We start from the raw sequence: 15,000 nt of genomic DNA, 5'->3' as shown, positions 1-15,000 counted from the left end.
TCGCCGCCAGTTTTTGACGCACTCCTGTCAGTCGTGCTGTTTGTTTTCACTGGCAAATGCTATCATCCTGGATAGTGCTATTGCTTTTAGCGCTGCATTCACCCGAGCTAAACACGCAGATAGATAGAGTATAGAGATTATACCCAATGTTGACATTACACACTGAAATGTAAATAATGTAATTAAATGTAATTAAATATAGGGTTTAAATGTTTTGCACATCACTGCATTCTGTGATTATTTATAGTTTTCCCAAATGGGGTTAATACATGAACTACATGTGTTTTGATGTCATTTACTGAAAATGAAAAAAACATGACAAGTGTTGAGATGTGCTCAAACTGTTTGCCTATGAATGCTATTTTAGATCATTTTAGACTAGCACAGGTTTACAATAGAGGCTTTAGATGATGTGCCCAAAAAACCTAAATTAAAACCTTGCAGCACAATCTATATTTGGCAACATCTCTGCAGGAAGTTTGCTGAAGGTCAGCTGAAGTAGTGTCCAAGCTTGGCTCCTAAACTCAGCTCTCTGCTGGAGATTTTCCATCTAATTATTATAAAGCAGATAAGCTACATCAGCCTGTGGGATCATTATAGTGTGTGTACAGCTTTCTAACTCTCCTGGCTGTAAGAGAAGAGAAGAGAAGAGAAGAGAAGAGAGAAGGAAAGAAGAGAAGAGAAAAGAGGTGAGAACAAAAGAGAAGAGAAGAGAAGAGAAAAGAGGTGAGAACAAAAGAGAAGAGAAGAGAGGTGAGAACAAAAGAGGAGAGAAGAGAAGAGAAGAGGAGGGAAGATAAGAGACAAGGAGAGAAGAGAAAAGAGGTGAGAACAAAAGAGAAGAGAAGAAAAGAGGAGTGAAGAGAAGACAAAAGAGGTGAGAACAAAAGAGGAAAGGAGAGGATAGAAGAGACGAGACGAGACGAGAGAATATTTCAGATGGTGTTTTCCTGCTTGGATGAATGCTGTTGTTACCAGGGGAAAGTGGCCTATTTCGAGGCCTATGTGTAATTAATGGATGCTTCTCTCTAAGGCTGCGGTATGAATGCGCATAAACACAGCCTTGTATCTACTCATTATAATGTGAGAATTCCACTTTTTTAAAGGACCTCTATTACTGCAAGTTGAAAAGTTTGTAGACACCCCCTTAATATAGGGGCACATTAGATTCTCCAGTTGTATTATCACGTTCACAGCAAAACAGACAGTTACACTGTACAGTGAGAGTCTTATTTCTGTGATACTCTAATTGTGGTAATAGGAAAAATACTTAAGAAATTAAAAAATATGTGCAATTTTGTGCAAACACCAGGCAATAACAACAAAACAGACATAAACATAACATAAGCATAAACACTGTCTGTGTGTGCGCTCTTCTGTGTGTAACAGTTCAGTGGTTGTCAGGCGGTGCAGTGTGTGAGACTGATGGGCTGTGGATAGAAGCTGCTTGTCAGTCGTTGTCATGGACTTCACACTTCTGTGGGGTCTGTCTGATGGTAAAAGTGTGAAGAGGCCCTGCTGGGGTGTGAACGGTCCCTGATGATGTTCTTGGCCCTCCTGATTAACCCATTGTGGTAAATGTCCTCCAGCAGGACAGTCCTGAGCTGTTTTGATCTCATTCCCTAGAGCCTTTCACTGTTTCCATAAAATGTGTCCAAAATGTAATAAACATCCCATAAAATAAACGATTTCCGCTGTTTTAAAGTGCTCCAGTTGTGAACAAACACACACTTTATAGCATATCTAATGAAAAGCATGAAAAAAAAAATGGGATGCACTGGTCACATGCTCCATTGCCAATGTTGGGTACTGAGATCTCCTTTAGGACACAGTCGATGAGAGATGACCTATAAAGCTGGCCATCCAGTTAAATGTGATGCAGCCTGAGCTTCGCATTAAGTGACTTATAATGGTCTCTGGCTGACTGAGTTGTGTGAGCTGTTATGGTGTATCTCTCTCTCTCTGTCTCTCTCTCTCTCTGTCTCTCTCTCTCTCTGTCTCTCTCTCTCTCTCTCTCTCTCTCTGTTGCTCTTGCTTTGTCTCTCGCTCTCTTGCTCTCTCTCTGTCTCTTGCTCTCGCTCTCACTTTCTCTCTTGCTCTCGCTTTCCCTCTCTCGTCTCTCTCTCTCTCTCTCTCTCACACTCTCTCGCTCTCTCTCCTATCTCTCTCTCTCGCTCTCTCTCTCTCTCTTGCTCTCTCTCTCTCTCACTCTCTCTCTCACTCTCTCTCTCTCTTGCTCTCTCTCACGCTCTCTCTCTCATGCTCTCTCTCTCTCGCTCTCTCTCTTGCTCTCTCTTATGCTCTCTCTCTCTCTCTCTCACGCTCTCTTGCTCTCTCTCGCTCTCTCTCTCACGCTCTCTCTATCTCTCTCTCACGCTCTCTCTCTCGCTCTCTCTCTCTCTCTCTTGCTCTCTCTCTCCCTCTCTCTCTCCCTCTTTCTCTCTCGCTCTTGCTCTCTCTGTCTCTCTCTCTCTCTCCCTCTCTCTCTGGTTTTCCTTCACATCTAAAAGCTGTGTAAATGTTTAATAGCGTGTGCAGCTCTGATTCTCTGGTTCATGACAGAAGCCTTGTTCTACTCTCTGAAAATAACAAATTGTTATGATTTATATTTTATTCTGAGCCTGAAATTTGTGCCAATATTCAATAATAAATCACAGACAATACATTAGCTATTATACTGACACCTAGTGGCCTGGGTGTATGTAAAACTTATGAATTATTGCTCAGTATAAAGTCATTTTGGAATGTTTCTACGATGAAACTATTGTGGTTTATTTCAAAATCTGTTAACAACATGAAACATTTACACAAATGGAGCGGCGAGGTCGTAGAATCTGAGCTGGAATGTTTATTCAAGTCCTACTTTATCAATGTCCAGGTTTACTGGCTGTTTACTGTCAATTCATTCACAGGTTTAATGAACTTTGTGAAAATGTGTCTCGCCTTGCGATTCGTTCTCAGCCACTACAAATAGGAACACTATGAACCAGGGAAAATCCACTGCATGTGACATTATCTTTTCTTTTAAAGCTGATCTGTTATCACCTCACCTCTGTTCCCCTTTCCTTCCTCTGGACGGAGTCTGATTAGAGCAATAACAACACACTCTGATTGTCATAATGGACAACCCCATGGTAAGTGATGATCTGTGCTGAGGAAATCCATTAGGAGCCCTGCTGGAGAGAGGAAGTGTGTGTTAAATGGGGTAACGGAATATGTGTTTTGAATATGGTCCATCATTGAAGCCCCTCCTCCTCTGATTGTAATGGCTCTGACTCTTTGTTCTGTTTTCTGTGAAAAAGTTTACACCTTTTTTTAGCTTAATTTTACTTAATTTAGCAAAAAAATGGCAATATTTTCAAAATGGTCATCAAAATATTTGCTGATATTTCTCATAGAATTATATTGTTTAATATTTTCGTAATATATACTGAATATACTGAGTGTTCTTAATAATTAATGTCTCTAAACCTGGAGGTTGTGGGTTTGATTCCCACTCCGGGTGACTGTCTGTGAGGAGTGTGGTGTGTTCTCCCTGTGTCTGCGTGAGTTTCCTCCGGGTGACTGTCTGTGAGGAGTGTGGTGTGTTCTCCCTGTGTCTGCGTGGGTTTCCTCCGGGTGACTGTCTGTGAGGAGTGTGGTGTGTTCTCCCTGTGTCTGCGTGGGTTTCCTCCGGGTGACTGTCTGTGAGGAGTGTGGTGTGTTCTCCCTGTGTCTGCGTGGGTTTCCTCCGGGTGCTCCGGTTTCCTCCCACAGTCCAAAATAACACACGTTGGTAGGTGGATTGGCGACTCAAAAGTGTCCGTAGGTGTGAGTGTGTGAGTGAATGTGTGTGTGTCTGTGTTAGACTTCTTCTAAAGAGAGGTAGCATGAAGAAGCCCACGAAAAACTCCAGCCAAGTTTTGGAACCCTCTTTCCCCTTTCACCAATCATAAGTATCTCTTACACTGTAACTATACAGTCGTATAAAGTGAACAAATTCATGAATGTGAAGTGTATTTATTGGGAGTTTGTCCATCTTTGCTGCAGTAGCTCCACTCTTCTAAGGAGACTTTATAGTAGGTTTCAGAATATTTGCTTGATTGCCATGAGAGTAATAGTGCGGTCAGGTTCTGATGCTGAATGATTAGTTCTGGATCCCCAGTCATCCTAAAAACAGTGGTTGGATGGAGAGCCATAACTCCACAAAACACAATCCTCAGCTGATTCTCTACCCAATGGCGTGGGGCTTTACCCCTATTTCACCAACATGTAGCATTGAGCATGGTGACCTTAGGATCCTGTGCAGCTGCTCCACAGCACCCCTTTCTATGAAACCATACAACATCTGAATGCCTTTGTCAGCAATGGAAGCACTTTAGTAGCTGAATTCACTGAAGGTGTCTACAAACATATGGACACTAGTGATGCTAGCGTAGTAACCATCACTTCCTTTATCATTAGTGTGTTAGGGTCCAGTGGGTGTGACTCCTAACCAAACCAAACAGGACGTTCCCTAACAATAGGAGAGAAAGTTGACTCACTCTTTATTAAGAAAGTCTGGGAGACGGAGGGAGGACGACCGGGTCGCTCCTGATGCTGAATACACCTCGGACACTTGGACAGAGCAAAGAGTAAAAGATGGAAAAAGTTTAACAAACTCAAGACATAGCAAGAAGACACCTACGATTTACAGATAAATGACTGAAGGATTTCGTGCTTGGGATTTAGAGTCGGAATGCCGTCGATTGGTTTGGAGACGAGACCGAGACGAGACCAGTGCATTGCACAGGGTTCGTTTAAGGAGCCTGCAAAGTCCTCTCAGAGCCCCCGTGAGTTTAATACTCCTCTAATATTTCAAGTAAATGTTTGTAGGCTTCAAAAATCATAAGTTCCCTTTTTGCAGCTGTAACATTGCTTTGGAACATTGCAGTGATTTGATTGCATTCAGCCCTGAGAGACCTGTGTGTGTGTGTGTGTGTGTGTACGTATACAAAACTCATCTCTTGATTACCATCCATTTTTTAGTCTTTGTTTTTATTTAAACTAATTTGAGAGGCACAGGTGGCCTTTACATTTTGTCAGAATTTTAAAAATGGCAATTAAAAGGGGCCAAAATCACTACATAAAAATGTCATTAAATTTTGACAGTCTTGTTCCTGTAAAGTTACATTTCTGGATATTCTACCCATTATTAGGGGTCAAATGAAGTGAAAGTGGACTTATTCTACCACTTTCCCACAGCTGAACACAGTCTTGGGGTCTTATGGTGTTTTTTACTCGACTCGACTCGCTTTTTGGTTCCTGGTACTTGGTTGGTTTCTTGCTAGAACTGTAGTATGTAGTTATGGGACTGAACACAGCTTTGCGCAACAGTTCAGACTGATCTGTTTTTTGTTCCACGCTGCACCAACCCTTTCTCACTGGATTCTTTCTTCGGTCACCGATCTGAAATAACAGCGGCAGCTCCTGCCAAATCTCTCAGAAGGACAGAGGTTGTAAAGAAGTCTAAGGTGGCTTGTTTATTGGTTAAAGAGCTAGCCATTCGCTAAAATAAAGAGCTAGCCATTTTATTTTTCTGGCCACTTGGCTAATGGAACAGCAAAAAGCCAAGTAGAGTGGGTGTCATTACTGAAACATCACAAGGACCAAGCAACACAGCAGTGGTCTAAACGGCCCTGTTCACAACAACTGAGAGCAGAAGCTATGGCTTTTAGCCGTTTTTTTTTTTTTTTTGTTCGGTTCCCTTTCTCATCCGTTCTTATTTTCAACACACCTCTCTGCACTAACTTAGCGTGACCAGATGTCCTCTTTTTTAGACTTAAAAAAATGTCCGGGCGGAATTTCACAAACGTCCGGGATTTTGTTTTTCTAGAGCTTACATAGAACTTCGAGAAGTTTCGTTCACAAACTAGTCCCGCCCTCCCCGTACTCCGATTGGTTCGCTTGAGTAAGAAGGGGGCGTGGTGAAGTAGCCTAAAATCTTCTGATTGGACGGTCTGACTGTAGAGCTACAGTTATTGGTCGATACCCTTCTCTGTAAACATTTAATTGGTCAGACATTGGCACGTCAGTAGTCCCCCCCCCCCCCGGATGTATATCTTTCTGACTTTGTTTTGTTCATTTGAACTTATCTTTGCGTTCTCACATAAATAGTGCTGTGATTGGAGAGACTCAGACGAGGAGGTGGGACCATTCTAAAGTGTCTGCAGTCATTTTTGTCCCATATTACCTGACTGAGGCAGCCCAGTCAATAGAAAAAAAGCACTTTTATAGAGCTGCCGGTAGATGGAGCTATTTCTCTTCAACAGACAGGAAATAAAGCGAGACCCGTGTGTGTGTGTATATATATATATATGTGTGTGTGTGTGTGTGTATTTATTTGTACTGTAATTTATTTTAATATATGTTACTAGGTTCAAAAAATATAAACACAAATTGGCTGAAAATGAAAAGATTGGCTTAAAAAGAACATACAATTATGTAGACATATAGGGATCAGCCAAAACTCTAGAATGACCCACTTGTTTCTAAACTCATTGTCCATTTTCTAAGCTCCACTGACCCTACACCATCCATCTATTGCTCTGCATACTTTTTAGCCCCTTTATAAAAATACCCACCCTGTGGTGGTCTTTACCGTAGAAGAACAAGGTGAGTGGGTGAACAGATGGGTTACAGTCTGTAATTGTGTGCTCCTGTACGGTCTCCACAGCTAAGAACATGGACGGTGAGTTGAAAAACAAGGAGGGTGTTTTAAGTTTATGTCTGATCTGTGTATAATGTAAAATCCTGTCACTGCCAGAACAAAACTCCACAGGGAGAAGAGAAAAAGAGTTTAAAAATGTTATAGATTTTACCTAAAAACATTTCATTTGGTTTCTTTACTGTGATAAAAAGGGTTTAAAAGAATCTCACTGTAAACAGCACGATGTTGGGAAGCGAAAGTCAATACATGTTTTTTTAAAGCAATAAAAATATTTTTTAAAAAGCGTGTGTGTGTGTGTGTGTGTGTGTGTGTGTGTGTGTGTGTCTGTGTGTGTGTGTGTGTGTGTGTGTGTACGCCTTCATCTTACAGACCTCTCAGAGAAGTAATAATAAACATGCACACCAATGTCCAGTTATTTAAGAGCGATGCTTCCATGGCAACATGAGACCTGGTGTGTGTGTGTGTGTGTGTGTGTGTGTGTGTGTGTGTGTATTTAACATGGATGAAGGCATACATCAGCACTTACAAAACGTCTGAGCTGTTTCCAAGGAAACTGACTTCTTCATGTAGTTTACAGAGGGGTGTGTGTGTGGGTGTGTATGTGTGTGTGTGTGTGTGTGTGTGCATGCATGTTATTATAAAATAATGCTGTGTGTTCATAAAGACAAGCTAGTGCAAATTTAAAGACCTGAATTGACATTCATAATTACACGGCGTGTCCAAATGTTTGTAGACACTGATCAGTGAAGTCACCGAATTTAAGGTGCACCTACTGAGGGCTTCAGTGTTCAGCTGTGCACACACCGCTGGTAAAATCCCAACGGAAAAGCATTAAACAAGCTTCACCTGAGATCACCACGTTCGGTGCCAACTGAACTATAAAAGTATAACCCCACACCCAGCATTGGGCTGTAGAGCAGGGGTCTGTTCCCTGGAGAGAAGGAGCTCCCTCCACAACTAATTATTCAAGATAAGTACCATACGTCATTTATGTTCTTGTGGCAGAATGCTATGAAATCCTCTCAGCAATCTTCGAACATACAGTGTAGAAGTTGTATATATACACACACACACACACACCTTATGTTCACTCCATTGGTGTACTCAAACTGAACAAACATAGCAGTGTTAACATTACTGCACTTCCTCCTTTAATGCACACACACACACACACTGGTTTAGGCCTGAGCCATGTATATGTTAAACCTGTTTCTATTTGACCGTTCTATCTGGCCATTTTAGGACAGTCATATAGGTCTGTTTACATTAGTGTGTGTGTGTTTGTGTGTTTATGTGTGTATTCCTGACACCCTGGCTTATGTATATTTAATATAAACATGTACACAATATGGGGCGGCACTGTGGAGAAGCAGGTAGTGTTGCAGTGACACAGCTCCAGGGGCCTGGAGGTTGTGGGTTTGAGTCCCACTCCGGGTGACTGTTTGTGAGGAGTGTGGCGTGTTCTCTCTGTGTCTGCGTGGGTTTCCTCCGGCTGACTGTCTGTGAGGAGTGTGGCATGTTCTCTCTGTGTCTGCGTGGGTTTCCTCCGGGTGACTGTCTGTGAGGAGTGTGGTGTGTTCTCCCTGTGTCTGCGTGGGTTTCCTCCGGGTGACTGTCTGTGAGGAGTGTGGCGTGTTCTCTCTGTGTCTGCATGGGTTTCCTCCGGGTGACTGTCTGTGAGGAGTGTGGTGTGTTCTCTCTGTGTCTGCATGGGTTTCCTCCGGGTGACTGTCTGTGAGGAGTGTGGTGTGTTCTCCCTGTGTCTGCGTGGGTTTCCTCCGGGAGACTGTCTGTGAGGAGTGTGGTGTGTTCTTTCTGTGTCTGCATGGGTTTCCTCCAGGTGACTGTCTGTGAGGAGTGTGGTGTGTTCTCTCTGTGTCTGCGTGGGTTTCCTCCGGGTGACTGTCTGTGAGGAGTGTGGCATGTTCTCTCTGTGTCTGCGTGGGTTTCCTCCGGGTGACTGTCTGTGAGGAGTGTGGTGTGTTCTCCCTGTGTCTGCGTGGGTTTCCTCCGGGTGACTGTCTGTGAGGAGTGTGGTGTGTTCTCCCTGTGTCTGCGTGGGTTTCCTCCGGGTGACTGTCTGTGAGGAGTGTGGTGTGTTCTCCCTGTGTCTGCGTGGGTTTCCTCCGGGAGACTGTCTGTGAGGAGTGTGGCGTGTTCTCTCTGTGTCTGCATGGGTTTCCTCCGGGTGACTGTCTGTGAGGAGTGTGGTGTGTTCTCCCTGTGTCTGCGTGGGTTTCCTCCGGGAGACTGTCTGTGAGGAGTGTGGCGTGTTCTCTCTGTGTCTGCATGGGTTTCCTCCGGGTGACTGTCTGTGAGGAGTGTGGTGTGTTCTCTCTGTGTCTGCGTGGGTTTCCTCCGGGTGACTGTCTGTGAGGAGTGTGGTGTGTTCTCCCTGTGTCTGCGTGGGTTTCCTCCGGGTGCTCCGGTTTCCTCCCACAGTCCAAAAACACACGTTGGTAGGTGGATTGGCGACTCAAAAGTGTCTGTAGGTGTGAGTGTGTGTGTGTGTGTGTGTGTGTGTGTGTGTATGTGTGTGTGTGTGTGTTGCCCAGTGTGTTTTTTTTAGGCTCCAGTGGTCTCAGGTATTTAATCTCATTCTCAAGTAAAGAGTTTAATATGATTATCAAGTGTAACGTTTCTCAATCTCAAGTAAAATATTAAACTCTTAAAGAGTACAGACAGATGTAAGAGGCAGTATCAGAGGACCTGAGTTGGCACTAAGTGTGAGGCCTCAGATACACACATTTCATAATAAACAGAACAAAGGGTATTTGCTGAGTTACAGCTGACTTATTTTCATATCACCTACCCCCCTATTTGTACATCTGCGTTAAAGAGAAAACATGTAGATGGGATATTTCTGTAACCGAGTCCATTTACATGGAATGGTTTTAGTGAGTGAACATGTTGTCTTTCAGTGAACCTCTGTGTAGTAAAACCCTGTTTGTGTGAGCTATATCTGCTGTGAGATTCGAAGGCAGTGTGTGATTTTCTTCTGGAAAATCTAAGAGCCCGAGGCTAGTAGAGGTGTGTGGGATGTTTGTGTAGTTTGTAGATTCTCATTTGGACCTTGTTATTCCCTCCCACGCTCAATAACACACACCTACACAGCTTCTAGATCAATGCACCGCTGAGACACACACACATACTGCCTTGTCAATGCTCCAATACTCCTTCTTTCAGTCTCTTTTTGATGCAAACGCATTCACGTCAGCTTTACTCCCCCACTTTATCCCTGGCACACAAACACATATGAGTGCACTCACGCTGTTGGCAGCGTCTCTGTGTGTGTGTGTGTGTGTGTGTGTATGTGTGTGTGTTTCTGTGTGTGTGTGAGGCATGGCCTAGGTGAGATCAGCACCCACATATAGCGTGTCTCTGTAAGGAGTTCTGTGTGTGGGTGTGTTTGTGTGTGTGTGTGTGTGTGGAAGAGGCAGTGATGGAGTAGACATGGTGCTTTAAGGGCTCTTCATGTGAACGCTTGCATAAGGCTGCATTAACCCAGCTCTCCACCAAGCCATTCATTCCTAATAATATTCAAACCACTGTAACACATGCTCAGAACTGACCTTTATTCTTTGATAAAGGCCCTCCGCGAGAATTCTGACTGTGTGTCACTTTCAGAAGATCAGCACCAAATCGATCGCATCTGACATTAGACCAGGAGGTCAAATCTATATCTGCTGTTCTCAGAGAGAGAATATGAAAGGTATTGAGTAATTAGGTGTTATATGTCATCATTAAAAAGTCAGCTAAAAGTCACGAGTATCAGTTGTTTCACTGAATTTTCATGGCTTTGTTCATCAGTTTTTCTCCTCCCCACGGTGCCCGGGGTGCACTATGCCAATGTGTCCCATCCCTGTGGTGTCAACCAACCCTGACTGATCTACTGACCTATTCCTAAACAAAACCAAGCCGACACAGGTGTTAGATCTTACCTAAAGTTATAGAACAACAACAACAAAAAAAGCAATGCTCTGATCCTTTGTGAAGTGTATTACTTCTGGCTGAGGCTGTGCTTGCACTGAGTAACGTTAAAAAACATAACCGTTAAACTGGAATCTTGTCAGTCTTGTCTTGATCATAAGTTTTCAAGTGTAAAAAAGTCTCTCGGATATTGTTTCAATACAGTGTTAAACTGTTTTTTTTTACTGTTTTTTATCTCGGTTTTTTTTTATTGTTTTTTATCGCATTTTTTTTTACAGTTTTTTATCTCGTTTGTTTTTTTACTGTTTTTTATCTTGTTTTTTAATGTTTTTTATCTCTTTTTTTACTGTTTTTTATCTCGTTTGTTTTTTTACTGTTTTTTATCTCTTTTTTTACTGTTTTTTATCTCGTTTGTTTTTTTACTGTTTTTTATCTTGTTTTTTAATGTTTTTTATCTCTTTTTTTTTTACTGTTTTTTATCTCTTTTTTTACTGTTTTTTATCTCGTTTGTTTTTTTTACTGTTTTTTATCTTGTTTTTTAATGTTTTTTATCTCGTTTTTTACTGTTTTTTATCTCTTTTTTTTACTGTTTTTTATCTCGTTTTTTACTGTTTTTTATCTCGTTTTTAACTGTTTTTTTATCTAGATTTTTTTACTGTTTTTTATCTTGTTTTTTTACTGTTTTTATCTCGTTTTTTGTAGTTTTTTATCTCATTTTTTTACTGTTTTTTATCTCGTTTGGTTTTTTTACTGTTTTTTATCTCGTTTTTTTACTGTTTTTATCTCGTTTTTTGTAGTTTTTTATCTCATTTTTTACTGTTTTTTATCTCGTTTTTTTACTGTTTTTTATCTCGTTTGTTTTTTTTACTATTTTTTATCTCGTTATTTTACTGTTTTTTCTCTCGTTTTTACTGTTTTTTTATCTTGTTTTTTACTGTTCTTTTATTTAGTTTTTTTACTGTTCTTTATCTCGTTTTTTACTGTTTTTTATCTTGTTTTTTTTACCGTTTTTTATCTTGTTTTTTTCCAGGAATTCGTTAGTTGTCTTGTTACTCTGTTTATGGATGCATTCATCAACAATTTACCCCTCTTTTGGGGATCTCATAATATGGTCACCCTGTTTTCTGATTTAGGCAGATTAAAAAACGGACTGGGCGTCTTGTTTCACAGTTTTTTTTGCTGGTACTAACTCCAGGTCCTCAAATTAATGCTAACATGCACTGAACAAGTCATTTTTCATATGTCCTCATTAATATTAAACTCCATTTTAGTTCAGTTGACTTCTGCTTTTTTTTTTTTTACTAAAGTCCTGCTCACTCTGTTTGTGTGTTTGTACGTGTGTGTGTGTGTGTGTGTGTGTGTGTGGAGGTTGCATGGCAGCGTGGTCTGATCCGTGTGTCTCTGTGTGTCCTCTCTCTCCTGCAGTCACGCCTGAGGCCATCGGCTTCTTATCAGCTGTGGGCGTCTTTGTGGTGCTGCTGGCTATTCTATTCCTCTTCATCAACAAGAAGCTGTGTTTCGCCCGCGTGGGGGGGCTGCCCTGCTTTGAGCACTCAGGCCGACGCAAGCGCAAAGACCGGTCCGGAATCCATCAGGGCCTTGGTGAGTGTTCAGCAGCAGAAAATAAACACAGGCACTAAATTCTTATGTGATCTAGTCCTGACTTCAGGGCTCTATTTGAAATCACTTAAGACATTTTGACATAATGTACAGTTCACTGGCAGCTTTCATGTGATGTCTTTCACGTAAACACACAGCGTTGGAACTCCAAAACTCTGTCAATGGTTATGTAGTGCGACAGGTGCCTAACACACACTCGGTGTAAAGAGAGCGAAGTGCCCTGCAGTGGTATTTCTAGTTTGTGCACCTCCCTTAGTAAACAGTCAGTCAGTCACTCAGTAATTCGGTCAGTCAGTGCCTCAGTGAGCTTCTAGACTAGGTCTATCACTCTCGCTCTCTCTCTCTCTCTCTCTCTCTCTGGAATACGGCATTCTGAAGATACAACATCATCATCTCTCTATCATCAACCTCCAGAAACCTGTGGACTGGGGTAATACTGAGCAGGAGGTGCATTTACAGTGGACTGTTTATTATCGCTGGCTTTTAAAGTTGAAAAACATTTGGTTAATTGGAACTTTTCAGTCAGTGTTTAACTGAAGAGGGCATATAGTGTGAAATTTATAGAATTATTTTGTGTATAATTTTATTTTCCTGAGCATCTTTTTGTCCTTTTCCAACTTTCTTGGGTTTTTTTCATGGAAAAAAAATTATGTGTGGACTCATCTGTCAATCCAGAATGTAAATTAAATGTAAGTTTAAATATGTCAATGTATTAACAGCAAAAACCTAGCAAACTGATATTAACAGCTTCAAATTTCTAAGAGTTAATAAGTTAATAAAGCAGCAAGGCTTGTAGGTGATAACGATCACGCTAGGATCTTGTTAGCTAATGTGAACTAGCTAAAATGAAAAGCTAGCTAGTGCTAAACTAACATTCCTGGTTACTAGTATAATATTTTGAAATATATTGCTGGATAATAACAATAACTGGACGTAGCATGTAGCCTAATGAAATAGCTGTATATAACAAATATCTTAAAGCAAAGGGCTAGGCATTTCTAGTAGTCTATATGCTAATGCTATATGCTAATAGTCAGATATCGCATATAGCCTTAAACAAACAGCTAGATAGCCTATATCAAATGAGAAAACATAGAAAATAGCCTTTCATAAATATCTACTCTTAGCCTAAAGCAAATAACATACTGTTTTTGATGAACCAATACATGTAACTCAGATTCGTAGCTCCACCCCTTTGTGTTACATTACGCTTCCTGCAACTGCTTAAAGTGACCATTTGGCATTTTGTCATTTTTAACAGTGCACTACATCCCATTCTTTTTGTACTTGGACTGCAAGTGGAGAGTCTTTTACAGACGTATTCAATTTGAGAAACAACTCAAGTTTTGGTTTTCCAAGATGGCGGACTCTTCATCAGGAACTGCAGGGATTACTGCATGGTTTTCTCAGATCTCAGATGCCATAAAAGACTCTTTTCTAAATCTTGGCCTAAATACAACCTCAAACCGACCTGAGGTCAGAGCCGAGAGCGGATATCACCCGGATGCCGCGTCCCTGGAGCCCGAGGAGAGGCTTCAGCTCCTCCAAGAGCAACTGGCCCTGAGAGGCGTTGGCACTGGGTCTGAGGCCGGCTCTTTGGAGCGTCTGACACCCGTCATTGAGGAGGCAGAGGAACTGGAGAGTAAAAGAGGGGATTCAGGTTCATTCCACGGCAGCACTGGTGAGGACTCTGTCAGCAGCTAGTTAGGCCTAAAATCAGTAGTTTGACAGAAATAATTACGCAACTAAATAACTTTACTATTTTTGGGGGTTTCCTGTTATTACAAATGCAGCTCATGACCCGAGACTTGTGGCGTCCCATGAGACTAGAGCTATAATAGTAATAGGAGCCAGTCAGTTAGCATGATCTTAGTAATTAGCATACTTTCATTTGTAGGTCTCTATTAGCTGCACTAATAAGTTAAGAAAGTGTTGTTGTTGTTTTGTAATTTGAAAATCAAAAAGCAAATATCTGTAATATCTCTGTATTTTCTCTTTGACAACAGTGGGATCAGTAATCTCTCGTGTCTCCACTTGAGTTTTAGTGGAGATCTCAGTTAAGTCACAAACTGTGCTCAGATTTGCCAAACCCTACTTACTACCTTATCTCTCCTTTATCTCCTTTTTGTCTCCTTTTTGTCTCATTATCTTTCTCGCAAGGAAATTTAGGAGAATCACCGTTCTGTCTCCTGTGCCATTTCAGGGCAACGTATGATCAGTGAAATCTTCCTCTGGGAAATGACATTAGAGCTACTAAAAGGAGCCTATTAATTAGCATTAGCTTGCTAATTAGCATAAACGTTTTTGTGGAATCTGTGATATGTAAAATGGTTTGTCAGTTCAACCACAGAAGAATATCTTTACTGACGTTGTGTTAGTTGCAGTTCTATAAGAAGCAGTAGTGGGTTTCAGAAGCTGGAGGAAGCATGTACTTTCCTACACCCTCCCAGTGCTCGTTGGTGGGGTGGTCTTTGCAAGTCTTTGACTTGGCAGCAACAAAAATTTGAAAGAAAATTACACATCAAACCTCAGTCTAATCATCATCATCAGGTCAAATTTCAGGCCTCATCCAGCACAAACCTAAACAAGCGCACTACATCAGACATGTGTGAGTTATAGACTATGTTTGAGGTGAGGGGGAATGTATTTACAAGGCCTGAGTTATTCTTCCTTTCACAATCTGAACAGCATGCTTCTGATACTGTATTTAAGCCATGAGTTAAGAGCATTTTTGTCAGACATTAGTAAGGTCTAAGGTTTTA

At 41.4% G+C, this 15,000-nt stretch overlaps 1 protein-coding gene across 5 annotated transcripts in view; it reads left to right on the top strand.

Moving 5' to 3' along the window:
- The window catches only part of syt16 (synaptotagmin XVI), a 32,708-nt gene that overhangs the window by 2,362 nt on the left and 15,346 nt on the right, over positions 1 to 15,000 (top strand). For 2 of the 5 annotated variants that reach the window (XM_066678621.1, XM_066678620.1), the window contains exons 2-3: positions 11,987 to 12,220; positions 13,500 to 13,919. In XM_066678621.1, coding sequence (XP_066534718.1) covers positions 11,987 to 12,220; positions 13,500 to 13,919 — 654 coding nt within the window. The remainder of the gene's footprint in view (positions 1 to 11,986; positions 12,221 to 13,499; positions 13,920 to 15,000) is intronic. The other 3 variants (XM_066678625.1, XM_066678624.1, XM_066678622.1) reach the window with 2 other exon arrangements.

This window comes from Hoplias malabaricus, chromosome 8 (genome assembly GCF_029633855.1).
Source record: "Hoplias malabaricus isolate fHopMal1 chromosome 8, fHopMal1.hap1, whole genome shotgun sequence".
NCBI classification, from domain to species: domain Eukaryota; kingdom Metazoa; phylum Chordata; class Actinopteri; order Characiformes; family Erythrinidae; genus Hoplias; species Hoplias malabaricus.
This window is presented reverse-complemented; position numbering and strand designations above follow the sequence as displayed.